The sequence below is a fragment of the Balaenoptera musculus genome, chromosome 1, assembly GCF_009873245.2.
Source record: "Balaenoptera musculus isolate JJ_BM4_2016_0621 chromosome 1, mBalMus1.pri.v3, whole genome shotgun sequence".
Classification (NCBI taxonomy): Eukaryota; Metazoa; Chordata; class Mammalia; order Artiodactyla; family Balaenopteridae; genus Balaenoptera; species Balaenoptera musculus.
The window spans coordinates 152,091,988-152,114,976 of record NC_045785.1 but is presented as its reverse complement, the minus strand read 5'-3'; the positions used below and the strand labels follow the sequence as shown (position 1 = coordinate 152,114,976).

General features: G+C 52.0%; 2 protein-coding genes across 3 annotated transcripts; both read left to right on the top strand.

The window, feature by feature from the left end:
* The first annotated feature begins 320 nt into the window (after window positions 1-320).
* Window positions 321-18,858, top strand: NUAK2 (NUAK family kinase 2). 2 transcript variants are annotated; one of them, XM_036869463.1, is made up of 7 exons: window positions 327-736; window positions 9,257-9,377; window positions 12,019-12,170; window positions 12,525-12,590; window positions 14,505-14,624; window positions 15,175-15,307; window positions 15,987-18,858. In XM_036869463.1, exons 1-7 carry the CDS (start codon window positions 491-493, stop codon window positions 17,048-17,050), a joined length of 1,902 nt encoding a protein of 633 aa, XP_036725358.1. In that variant the 5' UTR covers window positions 327-490; the 3' UTR covers window positions 17,051-18,858. The 2 variants fall into 2 exon arrangements, with proteins under 2 accessions (XP_036725367.1, XP_036725358.1); XM_036869472.1 differs by lacking the exons at window positions 14,505-14,624; window positions 15,175-15,307 and having other exon boundaries at window positions 321-736; window positions 12,530-12,590.
* A 136-nt stretch (window positions 18,859-18,994) lies between these two features.
* On the top strand, window positions 18,995-22,076 carry LOC118903925 (39S ribosomal protein L32, mitochondrial-like). The gene has a single exon (XM_036869484.1). The coding sequence runs from the start codon at window positions 21,217-21,219 to the stop codon at window positions 21,769-21,771; it is 555 nt and encodes a 184-aa protein (XP_036725379.1). The 5' UTR covers window positions 18,995-21,216; the 3' UTR covers window positions 21,772-22,076.
* The last annotated feature ends 913 nt before the right edge of the window (window positions 22,077-22,989 follow it).

Here is a 22,989-nt window from a genome sequence, read left to right as displayed (position 1 = left end):
CCTCTAACCAGGACCAAGAGCCTCTCAGGGGCAAGAGCTGTTCCAGGGCCCCTCAAAATTTCTGGACCCCAGTGGTATCAACCCCCGCCGCCACTCACTCAACCCCCCCTCAACACCCCCCCAACATCTCCGCCCCGACCCGCGTAGCCGCCCCTGGCGTAAGGTATTCCCCTTGCCTGCCCCTCAGGGGCCCAGGTGGGCGGGGCTCCATTGACACCTTTCCCAGCCGCTCCGGGAGGAGGCGGAGCCGGGGACCCGGCAAGCCAACGCTGGCGGCCCTGGTCACGCGCCGCCGGCGATCAGGCCAATGGGCGCCGGGGGGTGTGGCCAGAGCCTCTACTTCACGGCGTTTATAACAACTTGGAATTCGGCGCCTGGTTGCGTGCTTTGGTGCGGCTGTGGATTCTCGCGCCGGGGGTGGGCAGGCGCCCCGAGCTCTAGCTCTCTCCGCGCAGCCGATTCCCCCTCCGCCCTCGCTCACCTGCTCGCCATGGAGTCCTTGGCTTTTCCCCGGCGCCTCGGCCCGGCTCCCTCGGCCACCGCTGCCCTGGCCGCGGAGCTCGTTCGGCCTTTGACCGACGGGCTCCTCAAGTCGCCCAAGCCCCTCATGAAGAAGCAGGCAGTGAAGCGGCACCACCACAAGCACAACCTGCGACACCGCTACGAGTTCCTGGAGACCCTGGGCAAGGGGACCTACGGGAAGGTGAAGAAGGCGCGGGAGAGCTCGGGGCGCCTGGTGAGTGCGGCTCCCTCTCGCGGCGCCAGCCGGCCGGGCTCGGGACTTAGTCCCAGGAGGCGGGTGATGGAGGGTGGGCCGGGAGCTAGTGCCTTGCTCGGTGGAGTTCCCCGCATTCAGTCTTTACCGCGCTGAGGTTGCGTATGTGTATGGGGTGCTGGTAGTGTTCACTGTAGATTTGTCTGTCCATGGTTGTAGGGACAATGGTCTTGGACCTGAGAACCTCACCAACTCCGGTTAGCAAGTGATGATTGCCAAATAAGTGAGGCGGGGTGCATAGAGGACGAAAAGTGTCCTGAGATGAGAAGGCTTCCTAAAGACGATGAGACTTAAGTGGATTTTGCTTGTAACAGACTATCCTATAGAGTGGGATGGGAAGAGGAAGTAGAAGGCACCTGATCTTAGCAAGGGGTTAGTAAATGTGTGTAGTTGAATGAAAAAGTGAATGAAGTGTCCAGTTCCTCAATTCAGTTCTAATAGTCTGGCAGCCCAGCATACTGTGGAGATATCACCCCCTCCCGGGGGGCGCGGGTGGGTTTGACATTTAGGTCCTTTCCAGGTCTAAGATTGAGTCAGAGTTTCATTATGATGGGTTTTTAATTCTGGTAAATGTGAAACCAGGCTCTGGTGAAAGATCCACTGTGCCCCAAGATACCTTTGGGTTTGGGGCCTTTTCAGGTATGTGTCCTGTTAATTTGGGATGTGTGTGTGTGTGTATAGTAGTAGTAATCTGTGGTACCTTGTGTAATTTACTTTATCTCTGTACTCTGTTTCCCTTCTGCAAAAATGAAGAAAACACAGCCTCCCTCACAGCTGCTATGAGGATTGAATGAGATACAAATATGAATTTAAATTGTTGCTGACAATAGAACCCGCAATGAGAACTGGTATTTATGTTTGAAAAGGCCAGCTCCGAAGGGATAGCAGTTTTGCCAAAAGTTAACAATGGTCCCCAAACTTGAGTTTAATGTGCCTAGGAATCACCTGGGTGCTTGTTTAAAATACTTCTCCTCTAGTTCCACACCCAGAGGATTTTATTCTGAAGGTGTAGGATGGGGCCAAATAACCTGTATTTGGGGGGACGGCTGCGCCCTGCAGGCTTGGCATGCGGGATCAGGATGCAGATCAAACCTGTGCCCCCTGCAGTGGAATCGCAGAACCTTAATCACTGGACCGCCAGGGAAGGCCCTAAATACTCTGTATTTTAACAAGCCTTTTAGGGCAGGTGGTTTAGGGATTGTTTTGCCAAATCCAGTTGGGTGCTGGTTATGAGATGTGCGTGTATGTGTGTGTGCCTGCGTGGGTGGCCATGGTTTGCCCTATCAGCTATGGCAGCAGTTACCTCCCCAGATTGTTTGCTTTTGCAGCCAGTAGCTGGTTTGAAATTCAAGAAGTCATTTCATTGGTGAAGGAGAGTGGATGCTGGGGAAAGGGAGTGGATTATGGCCTCATCAACAGGACCGAGTATGTTTTTCCTGCTAACACCTAGCACGGTCCCCAGTTGCCTGCTGCCAGGTTACAGCTATTGGGCAATCATGTACTTCCTGGCTTTCCTTTTCTTTCTCTTTCTATAAAGTGTGAGGGCCCGGTGAGGCTCCAGGCTGGAGACAGCTGGGCCCAGGCTTTGTCAGGGGCTCAGCTGGAAAATAGCTGCTTGTGGCTCTTGCCTCTTTTGGGGGGCAGACTGGATTGGGGGGACTGGGGTGGCCTGGAAACTGAGACTGAAGTTCAGAAATCCAATTAAGCTCTTGACCTGGGTCACCTCATGTGTGTCTCTGTGTGTGTGTGAAAGAGAGAAAAGGAGAGATCATTGATTCTGGAATGAGATAAACCAGCTTTCAGTTTTCAAACCTCAGTGGCTGTAGGCAGAGATTCCAGCTCTTATTACATCAGAACAGAGAGAATTCAGAAGGTGCTCCCTGGCTTCATGTCTCTTGTTGTATGCAGGGAGCCAAGATCAGGAGGAGTGGGACCTGCCCTAAAGCTCCCTGATCCATAGACCACCCTGTACTTCTGCTGGGAGCTTGCTCAGGGTCTCCCTCCTCCTTGGAGAGCAGCTCTACGCGCTGCTAATGGTTTCTCAAAATTCTGGAGAGGAATCCTCCCCCCACCGCACCCCCATTCCTGTCTCTTCACTGTCCTCCCTGAGGAGAGACCAACCTGGTGCCCACAACCTCCCCTCAAAGTGAACTGAGGGTTCAGAGGAAAGCCCGCTGGGTGACTTCCATCTCAATTTCTCTCCACCACATTTCGCATTCCCACCCTGCCTGGATAGGAGTCTCAGGGGCCAGATGGGATTGTCCGGAGGGAGGGGCAGGTGGGCAGGACTAATGGCTCCTCCAGGAGGGCATTAAAGGAAAAACCAATATTTGCTCAGGATCTTCTAGCTCTGACTACACTCCTGGTATCCACATGGCATTTCCTCCTTTGACTCTCGCAGCTCTCCTGACCACCCCTCCCCTAAAAAGAAAAACACCTGCTAGGGTCCCTGGAACGGTGGCGTCCCCCAAAGCCTTTAGGTTGATCTGCATGGAATTTGTACTCCATGAGGAGCACAGGGGAGTCCAAGGGGACAGTGATCTGGGGCAGGGGTACTTCTGTCTCATATATTGGATTGTTGCGTGGGATTTCAAAATGTTTGAAAGTGACTGAGATGGTCTGATTCCTTCATTGACAGATGGGGACACTGAGGCCCAGAGAGGGAAGGTGACATGTCCTGTGGCTGGTTAGTGGCATGCCTGCAACATAGGCTCCTGACTTGACCACCCCAGGCGCTAGATGACCAATACTGAGTCTTGGACTGGGAGTTGGCTTTGGGCTGAGCCCAGGCTTGCCTCAGTGTGCTTTGTCATTCCAACAGCTAGCTCCGACTGCCTTTCCCAGAGCTCCAGGCACGCTGAGGGTGGGAGGAGTCACTGGGAACACCCCCACCCCCATACATACTGACAGCGTCGAGAGAGCCCGAGTAGGTGAGCTACACTACATTCAAGGCTTTTACTTTGTGAGGAAGGCTGCTCAGCTCGGCATCAGAGTGCAAGCATTCAAAATCCTGGCTCCACTGCTTACCAGCCGTGTGACCTCTGTGTATCTCAGTTTCCTCATCTGTAAAGTGGGGATTATAATAATTCCTACCTCGTGTGGTCCTCATAGGATTAAATAAGATAATATATGTAAAGTGCTCAGCACAGTAGCTGACACACACAGTGTTATTATCCCAGCAAGGCTGGCTTTGTTGAGGTCCTACCCTCCCTCTCCTGGGGGAGGGAGAGTCCCCCCACCCTGGGTCTGTCCTGCCCTGAGCAAGAGAATGGCTTGTGCTCAGCTTCCCTAAGCCCTTTGGTCTCTACTTTGTTCAAAGTTCCAGTCTCTCCTTTAGCCCCTGATCCAGAGAAGGGCTTCCGCCTGGCCAGCTGCCAGAGGCCTCTTCTGTGTGATGCTGGCCTCCCAGCTCCTCCTGCACCTGCCTGCTCAGCAGCAGGGAGGGAGACTCCAGCTGCAGGTGACTCTTGTCCTTGGGCTCTGGCCAAACCACACAAGAGGGCTGGGCAGGGAAGCACCTTGCCTGGCAGCCTGGCAGAGTGGGCAAAGAAAGGGTGGGCACAGCATGAGGTTTAGGGGAAGCAGCTCAGCCTCCCCTCGGAGCCCATTCCTGCTCCCAGCCTGGTTCTCTGGCAGGCTTGGTGGGATGGTGAGCCATCCCCACTCTGCCAGCCCTGGCCAGCCCAGCCCAACCTCTCCTCCATTATCTAAATGGGTCATCCTCCAGCTCCTTGCCCCACCTCCCAGAGGCAGCTGCTCCGTGAAAGGCCAAAAAGGAGTCAAGGATCTTGGCTCCAACTCTGGGTGATAGCTATGACCAGAGATGCCCAGCTTGTACCCTCTCTCCCGGCACCTGAAACCAGTACCTCTAGATCTTCTTTTTCTAAGACCTTTCTGCCATCCTCTCCTGAACCCAGATTATTCTTGATCTGAGTTCCTGTGGGGACTGGGAGGAGAGAAGGTAGTGTTTAACCAATTGAGCCCCAGCACCCATCTCTCCAACGTCTTTGTATATCTGTAAGTGGGATGAGGGTGGCTGGTGGTACTGCACAGCCTGGCCCATGGCAGGGTGTGGGGCATTCCCTTCTCCAGGGGTAGGAAGCAGGGAGCTGGAGGCAGGGCAGAGCACCTGCAAGGAACTTTTGTCTTCTGAGGTGGTGGCTTCTCCAGGCAACACCCCTCCATCTTGGGTCCTGACAGCCTTGATATGTTGAGGAACCTCGGAAGAGTCACCTTTCTGGACTTTAGTGTTTGCCATTTGCAAAATGGGATAAGGAGTTAGCCCTGCTGCCTTTCCAGCATGCAGGGCCACAGGGGCAAGAAAATCACTGGGCTGGTATCAGTAGGAATTTTGCTCAGGCAGGTAAACATAGATATAGCATGGGGCCTCTGAATAAACCTATTATAACAATCCTTGGCTAGCACCTTCCTGGCATAGTAGCACGTGACCCATTTCTGAAGAAGCTCAGCAGAGAATGCTAGAGTTTGGAAGGGAGCTTAGAGATCCTAATGTGCAGATTCGTGTATAGTTCCTTTCCTTTCTTTCTGGCCTGTGCTCAAACCTTTCTCTCTGCCTGAAATGCCCTTGTTGCACTGCCCCCCTCAAAGGCCTGCCCGCCTCGGCTTGGCAAACCCCACTCTTCCTTCAAGATCTAAAACAGAGTTTTCTCCCAGGGGTGATTTGCCCTGCTCCTCCAGGCAAAGGAAGCTCTCCAGTGCTCCTGGAGCCCCTGGGCATGCAGGGATCTCAACCGTCATGTTCATCACACTAGACTGGACCAAGGGCCTTGGCGCGGGGACTATCCAATTTTTGTCTGAATCCCCAACACCTACCATAGCGCCAGGCACGTAGTAGGCATTCAGCAAATGTTTGGAGAATAAATGTCCTTTTATTTTTCAGATGAGGACATTAAAACTAGCCAGGCCAGTTAACCGGATCATTTAAGTGACTTGTCTTGAGTTACGTAGCTCCAAAGGGGCAAATAAAGACTAGATACCTGGGCTCTTGACACCCCTCCACTGATCTGGTGTTCACATTTATATTCTCATTGTTGTGCCTCGGTTTCCTGCCCCCTCTGAGTAGGGTGGCCGTATAATATAACATCTCAACTTGAATACTTTGTGGAGTAAAAGGGGGCACTATTAATAATTCTACGGGATGACCCAGGATTGTCCCCAGGGAGGTGGCCTTCCTACCTCTGGGTGATCCATTCAGTGATTGTTTTTCTCTTCCTTTCCTCTAGTCACTGTATTTTAATTCTAAAGAATGGTTGCTCAACTATCTTGCAGATGACAACAAAGGTCCCTCAAAATGAGTTCTCATAAACATGGTTGACTCTCCACCCATGCCTTGGAAAAAGGGCAGAAAGTCTTATCTGGGCACTGGTCCCATCAGTCAGGGATCAGCCCAATGACTTAACCAATAAATATTTATTTGTGATTTGTGTTCACCAGTAAACAGTTGAGGTCTGTCCAGTGGGACTAGGATAGGTGGGGGAACAGTGGCCCAGCCCCACCAGGGCAGTGATACATGGCTCTTCTTGTCTGTCACCTGCTTGGGGACTGGTGGAGGCCTGATGACATAACTTGCTTCTTTCCTGGGAAGTGCCAGCCAAGCTGTGGTCTCCTAAGACCTAATACAGACAGTGGGGGGGGGGGGGCGGTCCTTGACCTCACCCCCTGAGGCCAGAGCATGAGCTTGCAGGAGGACGGAACTGTCCACTGAGGATGAACAATTCTGATTTTAAACCGTAGGCTTCCAGAGTTGAAAGAAACAGATCTCAGGATCTAACTTGTACACCCTCTACCCATGCAGGGACTCCTTCTAGCACCCCTCAGAGCCCTTTATTTTTTTGAAACCTCATTTCTTTTAGGCCTTGTCTTCTTTAGAGCGCTGCTCCCTAGCCCACGATGATTTATCTCATTGTATATGTTTGTGTGTGTACAATTGTACATCCAAGATATGCCTAGTTTTTGCATATGTGTGTATCTTAAGCTCTCAGATATTTGTTTCATTATCTAGGTATGTGATTTACATGTGATTTTTTTTTTTTTTTTACTATCTATTAATTCAGTTTCATGGGCCTTTATCTGAAGAGCTCATGGCATTTTATCTATTGTCTGATTTTTTTTTTTAACAGGAGAAAAACAAATTTAATTTCACATGTACAGGAACCCCCCCAAATATGTGGCTCCCCAACAGTCTGGCAGTTGAGGCTTACATGCCATCCTGAGCTAAGGAGAAGGGGGTAGGGGCCTGGCACTTGAAAGGGGAGGAAGGCAATTCACAGAAAGATGGGAAGAGCAAATGCTTGGTAGATAAATGTTTGCTGGGCCATGCAGATAAGTCTTCCTGATGAAAAAAGTTATCTCTGCTAATAGCTCTCTCTCTGGTACAAGCCTCCTATCTAAATTCTTTAATGCAGTTCAGCGAGGGATAAAAAGCTCTTCTTGAGTCTGCTGAGCCTTCATTGTCTTCAGCTCGAAATCATCCACATGCCAAAGTGACAGTTTGGGGTAGCCTGCCCTGAGCCCCACCACCAAGTAATGCAATTATGTTTCAGTGCAGGCATTTATGTTCATATTTATTATCATCATAGCCTTTAAAGTCTTGGCAAACATGTTCAGTTGCCACTGGATTGGTGTGTCCTCATGTACAAATGACAACTCTCTTTCATTTGTACCTAGAGTTCATTTTTTGCAGTTATAAGACCATACTTCTTTTCTGCAGTGATAATTCATAACTGAAAAATTATTAGAACATTATCTGATATATCAAGACAGTTGCAGCTCTGGAGCTTCTATGTAGGAGAGACTTTAATGGCTCTAGTGGGTTGGAATTAGGAGCAACAGGAGTTGTCTTGAAGCTTCACTGTATTGTCTGATTTTTAAAACAAAGAATTCAGAGAGAAAAGAACTAGTCCATAGAATCTCCCCTTCAGGGAGAGAAAAAGGGTATGGAGAGGTGTTCAGGAACCAAGCTCCAGGCTGGTTGGAGGAGGATTTAAGCCCCTTCCCCCCATCCCCACCCCCTGGTCAATTCTAAGCCAGGGATTTTTCTGCTTAGCTCATTGGGGTGGTTTGGAGCAGAAGGGGTGGGGGGCGTGAAGAGAGCGCCTGAGGCGCAGCCCGGCCCCTGCAGCTGCAGCGTGGGCCCCTCCAGGGGCTTGGGCAGGAGACTCCATGGTGACCGTCCCTCCTGCTGCCATTGTCCTGCCTGCCCTGCTCTGGGAGGGCGAGAGAGCCGGGCCTCCGCTCTTTCATGGATGCAGCTCCAGGAGAGGAGCGGGGTGGAGGGCACGCCATCCCTGGCCCGTTGCTGGGGTGACCAGGCCCAGGGCATTGTGAGCTGCTCCTCTTAGAGGATTACGGCTGTTCCGCATTCTTGTCTGAGGGGGACGAAGGCCCGAGGCCCGCGGTCCGGAGCGGAGCCGGAAGCCTTTGTCTGCCTCCAGAGCCCTGTGAAAGGGGGATTAGCGGCCCCGCCCCTTGGGCTCTGGGTTCCCTTTTTTCTGCCTCCTTTTGAACCTTGAGGGGAGGCGAACCCTCCTGGGAAATGAACGAGAAACTGTTTTCCTCAGCCTGTGCCTTGGGATTTCTCATAACTTGCCCGGCTCCTATGAAGGGGAAGTCTTATATTTACCATTTGTGTCCTTGGACAGGACTTGTTGGGAACTGACCAGCCCTGTGACACCCCCACCCCATACCCGCCCAGCACCTGCTGCCAGCGTTGTAGCCTCCGAGGGCCCTGGGGCATTTATATGGTCATTTCACAGAGTCAAAGCAGGAAAGCACCCCAGACATCTTAGTCCAGCCTGTTTATTTCACAGAAAACGAGGCTGGGGGAGGGCATGGGCCTTGCCTGTGAGCACAGCAACAGAGCCTGGAGGGCCCAGGTCCCCTGACTCACCACGCGGTGTCTTCCCCACACTGCATGCGCCGTTGGTACTCTGTCACCATCGCTGCTCAGTGAAGTAGAACAGAGAAGGGGGCGAGCTGCCTCAGCCTCTAAGAGCTTTGCTTAAACTGCTTCTTGGCGGTTCATTCTCCACTTCCTCTTGCCTCCCTCCACCCTTCCTGAACCCACCACATGTACCAGCCAGAGAGTTTAATCCTTAAATGGCATTTTCACCTTTATGGACAAGCTAGCAAAGCCCAGAGGACTCTGTTTAACTGTCTAGTTGTTTGTTTGTTGCTGGGGGAGAGACATTACTAACTTAGACCGAAGAGACTAGCATTTTTTTCATAATGTTTTTGGGTGATTTTTTTGTGTGTGTGGTAAAACATATATAACATAAAAGGTTCCCTCCAGCCTCTCTGCTGCCCGCCCCAGTGAAGGATGGAGAGGCTTCTCTGGGTGCACGCTGTGGCCTTTGTAGCAGCTGTAGGCAGATCACCAGGGTCAGGGCTCCCAGAGTGTCCTCAGGGACACCTTTACCTGCCAGACCTTTCTCCTCACTCTCCTGCATTCTCTGCTCCCAGGTGGCCATCAAGTTGATCCAGAAAGACAAAATCAAAGATGAACAAGATCTGATGCACATTCGGCGAGAGATTGAGATCATGTCATCACTCAACCACCCCCACGTCATTGCCATCCACGAAGGTACAGAGGCGGAGCATTTGAAGCTGTGTGTGTGTGTGTCGGAACAAATGACACAGAGGTAAAAAAGACACAGGCTTTAGGCTTGGGCAAAAGCTGGATTTGAAACCCAGCTATGTGACTTTGGGCAACTAATTTAATTTAGTCTCTGGGCCTCAGTTCCTCCTTTGTAAAATGGGATAATCCCACCTACATCACAGGGTTGTTGCAAAGATCAAATTAAATGTCACCAGGGAATTCCCTGGTGGTCCAGTGGTTAGGACTCTGTGCTTCCACCTCAGAGGGCACGGGTTTGATCCCTGGCCAGGGAACTAAGATCCCGCATGCCCTGTGGCACTGCCGAAAAAAGAATTCAAATTAAATGTCACCAAGTGCTCCGCTCATGGGAGGAACTCCACAGATTGTAGGCATTTTTGTTCTTAGGTTTTCTGTACTGGAACACTGTCTCCCCAGACCAATGAGATCCTTAGCAATCTGGGGGAGGCTGGAACATACAGGGACTTGCACCTGTCTCAGGTGTGTGGGTGCTGTTTTTCTTCATACATCCAAGAGCCAGGCCTCCTGTCCTCTGAATCATTCCTGCCATGGGGCTGGCTCCTACTTCTCGTCTCTTGAAGCCTCCTCTTGCTCTGACATCAGTGCTGGCTTTCCACTACAGCTGCCCTGTTCCCTGTGACCCAGACAACAAAGTGAGCAAGAGAGGGTGATGAGGGAAAGAGGGGGAGCAGCCTCCCACACACACCTGTCTGCTTCCTGCCTTTACATAATATCAGTTGGACAGGAAGCGAGGAATGGCAGGAGCAGCAGGACGGAGGGAAGGGAGCCTGTGGCTTTGCCCTCGGTCTGAATATTCCTGGTAGGAAGGAAGAGAGGTCTCCTCTCTCAAGTTCTCTTTAGGGGAAGACTAAGGGCAGAGCCACTGACATGGCCCTGTGGCCTGAGCCTGTCCCATGAGGAGCCCCGGCAGGTGGCTGGAAGGCTAATTGTTTCTCTGTTTATTTCCCCCAGGGAGGAGTGGGCAGATGATAGAGTATTGGTTAAGCCAGGCTAAGCTTGGTGATTGGGGTGTGTGTGTGTGTGTGTGTGTGTGTGTGTGTGTGTGTGTGTGTGTGTGTGTGTGAATTCTTCCCCCCACCCATATCTACAGCTAGGTGTGGGAACTGAGCTCTGAAGCTTAGGCTGTAGCTGCTACTTACTGCACCTTCAGATTCAGCAGATGTTGGGGTGTCATAGTTACTGTGTATCTGGTAGAGCTCCCCCAGATCCATCCCCATCCACAGACTTTAAGAGATATGGACTGGGGGGAAGGCTGCAGTCCTAGGAACTGACTTCTAACATAGCTGCTCTCCAAAATGTGCCCTGGCTGGCTCCTGACCCCCAATTTTATGGCACAAAGCTTGCACACATCCTGCAGAGATGTGGAGAACCACAGGGGTGGAGCCTCAGCTAGGCACCCCCCAGCAGTCTGGGCCACTGTGCTCCCCTAGGAAAAAGCACAGTCCTCCTGGCCATGTATCCAACTGCCTGGGAGCTGGGACTCTTCTTGGGAGAAGCCTCCTCTCTTAGCTCCTTCTCACAGGCTAGACAGTAATCTCTCTGGGGCTGTCTGAGCAAGCCAAACTCATAGGACTCGTTTGACACAAAGATGCAATGTCACAGACATACATGTTTTGACACACACCCTGCCGAAGGGCCAGTTTGGTGAACCAGCCATTCTCTACTTTTCCAGGAGGCAAGACAAGGCCTGAGGTGGCCATAGGACCCCTCCCTCACATGGAGATGAGCCGGCTGGAGTAGGCTGACTGCCAGGAGCCCAGCCAGTCAATTAATTACCAAATATTTATTGATCGTTTCTATGTACAAAGCCCCAGCCTGGATATTCTGGACGGGAAGTCAAAGATGTTAAGGGTGATAAATATCTCAGCTCTCCATGGTACTTTACAGTTTACAAAGCACTTTCATATACTTTTATCCCTCTTCTGAGCCTCGAGTCAGGCATTATTATGGGCATTATTTTTCAAGTTTATGCATGAGGATGCTGATAATAAATATAACAGTAGGTACAGTCTATTGAGTGCTTGCTTGTATGTCAGAGCCCACACCAGCGTGCTCAGCCAGCCTGAGAGCTGTGACTAACTCTTATCTATTTCTCGCCCCAGCTCTGTGACGTTGCTATCATTATCCCTCTTCAAATCAGGAAACTGAGGCACACTGATTGGATAACTTGCCATGGTCACCCAGCTAGTAAATGATGGGGCCAGGATTCAAATCCCAAACCTACATTCTTACTGATGTATCTAGAAGAGATTTGCCCAAGGTCACGAGGCAAAAAAGTACTGGATTCTGAACCAGAGAGCCTGATTTTTCATTCTCATCCAGTGATGTCTCAGAATTTGCAGGGTAGTGTTAAGAATCCTCAGAAGCCTGAACTTCCAAGGAAAGGGAGGGTGAGCCAGTTCCCTTGGCCTTGATTCGTTGCTACTGGAAGGTGTTGGGAGCATCAAAGGGCACTGTCCTGCCTCATTAGCAGATGTCTCTGGGGGGAGGTCCTGTCCGGTTTGGGGGCCTGGGAGTGATACGTGTTCCCTAGTGGGGAGCAGTGCACTCTGGAGGGGCCTGACATTCCTGCCTTGCTCTGCCCCAGTGTTTGAGAACGGCAGCAAGATCGTGATCGTCATGGAGTACGCCAGCCGGGGCGACCTATATGACTACATCAGTGAGCGGCAGCGGCTCAGCGAGCGCGAAGCCAGGCATTTCTTCCGGCAGATTGTCTCCGCCGTGCACTACTGCCACCAGGTGAGCGGCACCTGCCTCAGGCCTGTGCTGAGGGGGTGGTCCCTGGGGCTCGGGGGCTGGTTTCACCAGAGAGATTTCATGGCTGGTCCAGGATCACACAGGGAGATCGAAAGAGGCAAGACTCAATTCTGGACTCAGCCTAGGGAACGTTGGTGTCTCTGGCTCCAAGTCTCTTGGCTGGGGTTGGAAGGACCATGATTTGTTGTAGTATGTACCAGTAAAGATGGGCCTCCCAGCCTACCTGTGCTCACCCCCACTCGGCCCCCTTTGTGTTTCCCTCACTGTCCAGACCAGGTCCTCATGTGCTTCCCTCCCTGGTGGCCTTCCCCTGACCCTCATCCCTCCCTCTTTCAGAACAGGGTTGTCCACCGGGATCTCAAGCTGGAGAACATCCTCTTAGATGCCAATGGAAATATCAAGGTGAGCCTCACTTCTTGTTTAAAGCTGCTTCTCTCCCCCTCCCCAGCCTGTCTGCACTGTCCCTTGCCAAGCATCTCTAAGCCCCTAGGGGGTTCCAGAAGGAGTTGAGCAAAGCTCAGACTCTTATATGGGTACTGATAAGGACCTTAGCCATCATCCATTTCAGTACCTCATTCTATGGATTGAAAGCTGAGGCCTTACAGATAAGCAGTGATTTGCATAAGGTCCCATGGCTAGCGAGTTGCTGAGCCTCAGCTAGAACCAAAGTCTTCTGACTCCCTGACCAGTGCTCTTGACATCACAAGGCTGAAGTAGTCTAGATCTAAGGTTGGCTTCTGCTCACGGCCTTGGGACTGGCATAGAGAGGCCATGGCCTGAGTTCTCCCCACCTGCACGCATGCACATACACGCACGCATGCGCACTTTAATCTGCCGCAATTAGGTAGCCCTTTAGCACCTTTCACCACAGCAAGCACTCCAGAGCCAGCTTCCTGCTTTCTGCAGCTGCTGAATTCCCGTGTCTAAGTAGTTAAATTTAGGCCCGAGAAGTTCAGGTTGATGTGATAAACTCAGGTCTCAGGGCTGGAAGGGGAAATGGCAAGGGCTGGCCCCTGCAGATACCTGGAAGGGCTCTGACTCTGCAGTCGGACCCTCCTCAGAATCTTCCCGAACCCAGATCATAGTCCTTTCCCCAGTGACCCCTGACCTGTGCCCTGAGGCGCCCTGGCACTGAGTTCATTTTCCTTACCAATTCCCGGAGTAGGTGGGGCTCTCTTTGATGTTGACCAGGGAGGGGGAAGCCAGAGCCAATAAATCCACACAACCCAGGCAGGCACGAACTTTCCCATCTGCACCAATCATCTGCCTCATTATAGGCTTCAACTGATAACTGCTTGATAGGAGGGCAATAAAACCCATAAATGAAGGAGCCAGAGTTCATAAACAACTTCTCCCCACCCTGGGCACACATGACCCTCTGCTGGGGATGAAGAGGTTGGGAGCAAAAGGGCATTGGCCTCAGCCTTTGTCTGAGGATAGCTGGCGGAAGGGTCTTTCTGAGGAATGAGAAGATGGGCTTGGGGCCCCTCAAACCCTCAATATCAGAGGGCTCAGGAAGTCCTGTAAGAAGATCCCTTCTCCTGGGCTATAACCATGGCCGTAATCTTTGTTCTTCCTTCAGTACTGCTTCTCAGCTTTACTGGGCTGACCCCAGTCCCGCCACCATGTTCCTGTCCGGGTGTGGGCAGAGAGATGTATTCTTTGATGGGAAGGGCAGCCCAAGCCCAAGTCATGGGGTAGCTTGCTTCTGAGGTTCATGGCATTGGCATGAGACATTGTCTGTCCCCCTCCAACTGGTAGACCCTTCCTTCAGTCAATAAGTGGCCATTAGTCCCACCCATGAGTCACAGCTGTGCTAGGAGTTGCAGGAGGGGTGGGGGCAGGAGGTCGGCATGGGGAGCATATTGATGTGGCAGTATGAGGAGACGGAACTGACAAGCAGGGGCTACCGTGAGCCACTGGAAATTGTAGGGCTTCATGGGAGGAGGAGATCTCAGGGCAATGGAAGGCTTCCTGGAGGAGGTGGGCTTGCTGGGTCAGGAGGATGTGTGTAGGCAGAGAGAGCATCCCTGGAGTAGAGTACAGCATGAGCAAAGGGGCCTGGGGAACAGTGAGGACCCTGGAGCTCCCGCACACCTCTGCCCAGGCTCTCCTCATTGACACAACTTCCAAAGGGCTCTTTCTTCCAGGGCCTGAGCTGTGTGGGTGGTGCCTGGTATGGGGTAGGGGTCATGGGCACCCTTTCCTCCTGCTAGGGCCTGGGTTTCCCCGGGGTCTGGCGGGGGGCAGACCAGGAGCTATAGAACAACACAGGCCTTGGTGTGACCCCTGCCTGTGTTTGACCCAATTCTGCAGATCGCTGACTTTGGCCTCTCCAACCTCTACCACCAAGGCAAGTTCCTGCAGACATTCTGTGGGAGCCCCCTCTATGCCTCGCCCGAAATCGTCAATGGGAAGCCCTACACGGGCCCAGAGGTGAGTGTCTGGACTCCTCTGCCAGCCTGCCTCAGCTTAGATCCTGAGAGAGGGATGCACTAGTTTTCTAGTTATTCCCTTTCTCAGATCACAGAACTCACTTCCCCACCAAAGTAGTGTGTGGCCGGGTCTCTAGTGGGAGTGGCAAAACTGGAACAAGAACTTAAGTCTTCTGACCCCCAGTCTGGTTCTGGGCCCCTCACCTTCCACATTCCCATTACCTTTCCCAGCCCCAGCCAGCCTCCCTGGAGGGATGGCATCTGTCATAGCCGCCACTCCTGGCCCAGAAGGGATGACCTCGTCACTGATCTTGTGTTTGTGGCTGCTTCTCCCAGGGGAGGCAAATGACAACAGCTCTCCCCATGAACCTCAGTGCCTTCTGCAGTGTCACCCTCTCTGCCCCTGGTACTAGAAGGAGGTGGTCCTCAGATACACTGGGCTCTGAGTTCTCCAGCATGGGCTCCCTTTTCCCCACGGTATTGAAGGTGAGGCTGGAAGCCCTCTAGCCTGTGGCATGAGGAAGTCTTGGCTGATCCTCTCTCTCCCTCAGGTGGACAGCTGGTCCCTGGGTGTTCTCCTGTACATCCTGGTGCACGGCTCCATGCCCTTTGATGGGCAGGACCATAAGACGCTGGTGAAACAGATCAGCAGTGGGGCCTACCGGCAGCCGCCTAAACCCTCTGGTGAGTGAGAGGTGTAGGTGTTCTCATCTAGGTGCTGGGTGTCCTTTGCTAATTCCTGAGGCACGAGTTAAACAGTGACAGTAAAGTGAAGAGGGCAGCCCACTGTAGATGGAGTGTACCTTCCACCTCAACTCCTGCTGTCATCTCTTTGCCTCCTATGTCTGAGACCTCCGAGGAAGGAAGGGATAGCTCCTTCCTTCCTTTATGGGCAAGCTTTATCATATTTGGAAAGTGCTTCCTAAGGTCTAACTTAGATCCTCTTTGCTACAATTGTCTCATTTCCTACTGCTTTTGTCCTTGTCCTTAGAAATCTTTTTGTCCTTTCACGTACGCTGTATAAGGCGAGAAGAAAGGTGTGAGGACCTTGGTTTACTCTTGAGCAGTCCCTACTCTCAGAGGGTTGCATGTCAGTGGAGCAAAGGGGGATACACACTAACACATAAACATGGCTGTGGTCCTGAGGGGTGGTGGGATGGAAGAGGAAATTGACAGTCAATCCAGGAAAACTGGAGACTGGGGAGCCGGCCCAGGCTGCGGCGTGTATGGAGCCATAGGTGGGAGTGGCATATCTGACACAGGAGTGAGCAGTGTCTTAGCACAAATGGGGGTAAGCCAGTGAGGGGGACTGTGGGTGCCCATGCTCATGGCTATGGATCTGAAACCCTTCTTCTTCTTTTAGATGCCAGTGGCCTGATCCGGTGGCTATTAATGGTGAACCCTACCCGCCGGGCCACCCTGGAGGATGTGGCCAGTCACTGGTGGGTCAACTGGGGCTATGCCACCCGTGTCGGGGAGCAGGAAGGTCTGCACGAGGGAAGGCACACCGGCAGCGACTCTGGCCGGGCCTCCGTGGCTGACTGGCTCCGGCGGTCCTCCCGCCCCCTCCTGGAGAACGGGGCCAAGGTCTGCAGCTTCTTCAAGCAGCATGCGCCTGGAGGCGGGAGTCTCGCCCCTGGCCTGGAACGCCAGCATTCGCTCAAGAAGTCCCGCAAAGAGAATGACATGGCCCAGACTCTCCAGGGGGACCCAGCCGCTGACACCTCCCCTCGCCCTGGCAAGGGCAACCTCAAGCTGCCGAAAAGCATCCTCAAGAAGAAGGCATCAACCTCCTCGGAAGGGGCAAGGGAGGGCCCTGAGCTTGGCCCCGTCCCTGTGAGCCCAGGACAGGCTGCCCCCCTGCTCCCCAAGAAGGGCATCCTCAAGAAGTCTCGCCAGCGGGAATCCGGCTACTACTCCTCTCCTGAACCCAGTGAGTCTGGGGAGCTCTTGGATGCAGGGGACGTGTTTGTCAGTGCGGACGCCGTGGAGCACACGCCCCCCCAAGCCTCAGGGCTGCTGCGCCATCGCAAGGGCATCCTCAAACACAACGGCAAGTTCTCCCGCGCGGCCCTGGAGCTCATAACCCACACCACCTTCGGTTCTTTGGATGAACTGGCCTCACCTCACCCTCCAGCCCGGGCCAGCCGCCCCTCGGGGGCAGTGAGTGAGGACAGCATCCTGTCCTCTGAGTCCTTTGACCAGCTAGACTTGCCCGAACGGTTCCCTGAGCCCCCACTGCGGGGCTGTGTGTCTGTGGACAACCTCATGGGGCTTGAGGAGCCCCCCTCAGAGGGCCCTGGGAGCAGGGGCCTGAGGTGCTGGCGGCAGGACCCCCTGGGGGATAGCTGTTTTTCCCTGATGGACTGCCCGGAGGTGACAGAGGCCTACCAGCAGGCACTGGGGGTCTGCTCAAAGCTCAGCTGAAGGTGGGGGGCACTGCCCCATCCCGGCTAGCTCTAAGATGCAGCTGGCTGCACCCTGAGGGGAAACTGCCTTCTTCCCTGCCTCCCAGGACCAGCATCCCAGCCCAGAAGGCTGAGATGGTTTGCAATTGAGCCCTGGGGAGGGCTGGATGTGGGAAGTGGGCAAGTGAAGTGCACTGAAGGTTCAATGTCTTCAGCCCCATGGATCCAAGAAGGTAGTAGAAGGGAAATGAGTAGAGAAGTAGAGAGGAAGGCCCAAGGCTGAGTCCAGGTTGCCTGTTTCTTGTACACATAGTAGGGCCACAGAGAGCTGGAAAGAGCGCTCTCAGCGCCCAGCTCCTATAAAGGGTAAGTTTTGTGCCTGGTACCTTCCTGCCAAGGTGGGGATGGAAACTCTTTATTCACATACACATTCCCATCTCCGCCGACCACTCAAACTGGAGTGTGGCACCCCCTAATGTGCCTGGGGTGCCCTGGGAATGGTCTTCTAGAGTGTGCCCTTCCTTATTTATCTGAGCAGTAAAAGAACACAGCCTCTGTTTCCTCAAAGGTTCTCTCCCCTTTCACATCCTCCAAACCTGGCCCAAGCCTCCTGGAGTCGCTGCTATGAATCTAAAAGACTTGAAAAGGCTCAGGCTGCTATTGGACATCATCTCAAGGGGCCCAGATTCCCCTGGACCCCACCTTGGACCTCAAAGACTCTGAACTTCTCTAGCCTCCAAGCTGCTCCTGCTACTGAGAATGGATGTATCTGTTTCTCTGGGCTTTCAGGGCCTAGAATGTTCTTATTTATTTTTATGTTTTCAGCTCTGCATTTTTAAAATAGTGAATCTTACTGTTTTCAATAATGTGAATACTATGTTCTGGGGAAACGCACTATGACATCTAAGTTTTGTGTACAGGGAGATATTTTTGCAATGATTCCCTACTGATCAAGGGGAAGCCGGGGGCCTTTTATAAATCTACATGTCCTATCGCACTATCTGGAAGGGGTCTCTGGCTCCCTCACTCCACGCCCTGATTCTATCTACCTGATGGTCCCTCTTCCCTTCTGTGGTGGCTAGAAAGAGCCACCCCATTAAAAACCAGAACGATGATTGGAAAATAGCTTCTGTGGTTCTATTTGGGGAAGTGGGGCACAGGTCTTCGAGTTTTCTCTTAACACACACTCCCTTGGGCTCTCCCAGGTGGAAAAAAGAGAACCTGCTTAATAAAAACAAAACACACACCAAAAACCGAGCTCTTAGCTCCAAAGGACTCCCTGTTATACCTCCATCAGCGGTTCTGCCCTTGTAAAAACACACAGCAGGGAGGGTGCCCTGGGCTGAGGGTCCCAATTTGCTCCTCCTGCCTTTAGCACTAAAGAACTGGGTTTGGCAGATTATACAGCCCTGCCCCCACCCTTCCCCCTCCTCTCCCATCCCTCCCCCATCCAGCTCCGTCCCCTGCTGCTTGTAGGCACCTCCACCGCCTTTATTCTCTCCCTCCAAAGAAATCCCTTTCCCTCCAATGCAGGCAGCTGCTCCCCACTCCGCCCCCCAACCGCCTGACTCTTGGAGGAAGTAAAGAATGCGTGGAATGCCCCCCTCGTTGGCCGTCCCTCTCCACCCCCTGCAGAGCATTCCCCGGACGCCCGCTCCATTGAGAAACTCCCAGGCTCTGAGGGCTAGGATGAAAGGGAGGGTAAGGACAAAGTGCAGGCAGGCAGCCGGCTGGCTCCAGCTTCAAGCAGGCTCCCTCCCCCATACCTCACCCGGCTCTGGTGTTCGCAGGCCTCCACACAGTCTACTCCCCGTACACCTGCCCTCCTGCCAGCCTTCCGTGCCTGCCGGTGTGGAGCATCTGCACTGCCCTCCCCGCCCCTGCATCTGGGGAGCTGGCAAAGTTGCTGAGTCTGGGGAAGAAGTGGGGAGGCCAGGCAACTATGGGATCAGGATGGGAGAGTAAACAAGAAACCGTTTAGGCTACAAATGGGGTACTTCAGTCTGATAATTTTGAAAAGGCTCCATGTCTCCTGGTGATGGGGTTCCCACCTCCAGCCTTTTCATGGAGACTTTTCAAAGCTCTTGCAGCCCCGAGGCTCCACCACTTGAAAACAAGGCAGGTCCAACTGAGTGCTGGATCTCTGGGCTAGACTGTGGGTAGACACAGGAAAAATATAAGGGAGGGTCTTTACCCAAGAAACATAGAGTTCAGATGTGGAGTTAACTGTGTTCATTTATTCATTGACTCAGGAATCAAGCCCTACTGTGTGCTCAGCTCCGTGGAAGACAGAGGTAATTGCTCTGTTTCTGGCGCAACGCATAAGATCCTAACCTCAGAGAGGTTGCAGACTGAACAGCAAGCCAGCATGCATAAAAATAAGTAAAATTCAACAGAAAAATTTTCAGTTCAGAGAATGTTGAAGGGGAGTTGGGATGATGAGAAAGAAGAATTGCAACTTAGGAGATAACAGGGCTACCATTTATTAAGTGCTTACGTATCAAACACTTGATATGTTATGTAATGCCCAGGAAAGCCTTGTTAGTTCGGTACAATTTTCATCATTCTTGGGTCACAGAGGAAGAAATTGAGACTCAAAAACATAAAGTAACTTGCCTAGTTAGCAGGTGGGAAAACTCAACTCAAATCCAGGTCTGAGGGATGCCAAATCTTAGCGGAGTGGGCGATGGGGGGCTCATTTAAACTAGATTGGGTTTGGAGAGTTGGGAGAATATCAGTGAATGGAACTACAAATACTTATTGAGACACTATTACATGCCACACTCTTGTCCAGGCACAAGGAGTATGGCAATTCCTTCTGCCCCAAATGCCTTCCCCTTACCTCCAAAGCCCCAAAAGGGAGCTGGGAAATAAAGGGTGAGTGAGAACACGGAGAAGCTAGAGTGGGGAGACAGGACGGGAGGAGAGAAGGGACGCCAAGCCCCTGCAGCCCATCCTACTAGCACTGCTGGCGGGGTGGATTTCTAGGAAGAGGAGGGGATGCAAAGGTACTTGGTCCTGAGATCTTTGTCCTCTTTGAGGTCTGTTTGCTTAACCTCTTCCAAGCCAGGGGCTGGGAGGGGTGGGCAGGAGAGGGCATGGATGTGGCGGAAGCCCGCTGGGGAAAGAGATTCTGGGTGGGAAGAGAATGTCTATTACTCCAGCCCCTAGAGACCCAGGCTCAGGGATTCCATTTGCACGGAGCTTCCCCTCACTTGCCAGGATGCTTCATACCAAAAACATTCCAGAAAGCAGGCTCAAAGAGATGACTCTGGGCCCCAGGGGTGGAAGGCTGGAGCCCTAGGTATATTTAGTGCCACATCAGTGCTTCTGGAATGTGAATAACCCAGACAACCACCGGGGGCAACTTTGGGAGACAGGAAAGGGCCTTCAGAAACCAAGACAAGAAAGTCTTGGTCAGATTTCTCACCTTACCCTCAGCCCTTTCCTGGGGCAAGTCCATCCAGGCTGTCCCTGAGTGGAAACCCCCTCACTGGGTAGTACCGAGGCTCCTCTGCGCAGAGCGGGGAGACCCCCACGGCAGGCATGTCAGGAGGAGCCCTTCCCTTCTCCCCAGACCCCATCCAGTCAGGCTGCCTTGGACCTTCTGATGGGCTGGTGGGAAGGGGAAATGTCACTTCAACAGTCCCCCGCATGACACAGCGCCCACATCCCACTAGAGCTTCTGCTCAGCTCTGCAAGTCAGAATCCAGAGACTCACTGACAGCCAGAGCATGTCTGGACCGCGATGAACCCAGGACAAAGGGCTAGCTGAGGAGCCTGGGCATTTTTAAGAGGAGACTGGGGTTGGGGGGATACAGTTGTATACAAAACGGACAAAAATCTCTACCCTTATGGGGTTTCCATTCTAGTGGAGGAAGATAGACAAAGCAATAGATATAATAAATAGGTGAATTATATAGTATATTAACAGGTCATAAGCATGAGGAGAATGGGAAGGGGACAGGGAATAACGTTTAAATTGGGGTGATCAGAGAAGGACTCATCGAGAAGGTGGCATTTGTGCAAAGACCTGAAGGAGGGAGGTGCTAACCACATAGATATTTGGGGGAACAGTGTTCCAGGTGGAGGGAACAGACAATAGAAATGCCTTAAGGTGGGAGCAGGTCAGGCAAGTTCTAAAACAGCCATTGTGGTTTTTGGGCGAGCAACGCGGCGCCTGCCATGCCGGTGGTGATGGTTCTGCCGTGGCCCGCAGCCCAGGGACTCCTCCGGAAATGTTGGGAGCAGCTGCAGCGGAAAGTTCGGCAGAGCCGGCCAGGCTTTCCCAGTCTTCAATGGGGACCAGCATTAGCGGTCCAAGGTCCAGCTATACTTACAGAACCAGCAAATGATACCAATGGAAGTAAGGAGATTTCCAGCTTCTTGGAGAGCATCTTTTGGATGGCAGCTCCCCAAAACAGACGCAGCATTGAAGTTAACAGGTGTAGGAGAAGAAACCCTCATAAGCTTATTAAAGTTAAGAACAATAGAGACATTTCTCCTGAATGTGGTCACCTGAAACAGAAACACGTCCTCTGTGGCTATTGCTATGAGAAGGTGTGTAAAGAGACAGCGGAAATCAGACGACAGAGAGAGAAGCAAGAGGGAGGCCCTTTCAAGGCTCCTACCGTGGAGACCATGGTGCTGTACTTGGGGGAGACACCCTCCAAGCAAGATCAGGGCAAGAGGATCATTGAGAGAGCACGGAAGCGGCCTTCCTGGTTCACCCAGAATTGACACCAAACATGTTTCGAGAGGATAACTTCACATAAGACGTTTCTCCTGAAAAAGAGGAAGATTCTTTGTTTTTATGTTGGTTGTGTGCTTGTTTTTAAATCATCAGCATAGCCTAAAACATTCTTTATAAGCAGTTAGTTTTTTGTGGGTAATTTGAAGAATGCATCAGGAGTAATGTCTGAAAATGTTTGTTTATGCAGAGGCTCAGTGGATTTATGTGTCTGTTTCTATTATACTATGAAGTTTTAGTAAACAGAATTTTCAGGACAGAAAAATAAAACCTAATTTAAAATTCGTAGCCAGAATTATGCGTCTGGGCTCTGGTGGTGTTTGTTTGCCACTGGTTTTTCTTACAAGAATACTTACACAAATGTTTTTGTTTAAGTAATACCTGAAAATAGGTTATTTAAATTCTGGGTGTCGTTTTTTTAAGATGGTAGATGTAGCAGTAAGAAAAAGTTCGTTCTGTTTGGTTTTTTTTGTTTGTTTGTTTTAGCAAATTAAAATTGCCTTTGTGTGGCACTTTAAAAAAAAACAAAAACAAAAACAGCCATTGAGGCTGGAACAGAGTGAGTGAAGGAGAAAGTAGCAGAGAGAGGGTCAAGATAGGCAGCAGGGGTCGGGGAGTAGAGCACCTAGGGCCTTGTGAGCCATTACACAGGTTATGGTTTTTTTCTGAGGGAAATGGGGAGCCAGTGGGAAGTTTAGAGCAAAAGGAATGGCGTAATCTGACTAAGGATTTTTTTTGTTAATTCCTCTGGCTGCTTGTTGAGAATAGCCAGGGGGTGGGGGTGGCCTGAAGGACTTGAGGGATGGCGTGTCCACTATTCCAGAGGGGGAAAGGAAGGTTGCAGGTGGAGGGGGGTGGGGGAAGCCAGGGAGTGCTTCGACCTCCAGGGGCGATAAGAGGTATAAGGAGTCTGGAATTTGGGAAAGAGATGTGAGTTGGAGATAGAGATTTAGGAGTTGTTGCTAGGAAAGAATTTCTGCTTTGGGTGGAAAATCACCTTAGTTGATCTCTGAAGTCTCTGAGCTCTAAAGGTTCTAGGGTTTTATTGAATAGGAAAGCAGTTATTTGTATAGCCAATCAGTTGTTTGTGAAAGCTTGACAGCGGGGGAGGTGGGTGTTGCTGAGTTGGGAAGGCAGTTCTGTCTGTTTGGAAGACAACTTCCTCTCCTGAGGAAGACAACGGGGCTTCTCCCATCTTTGGGAGAAGG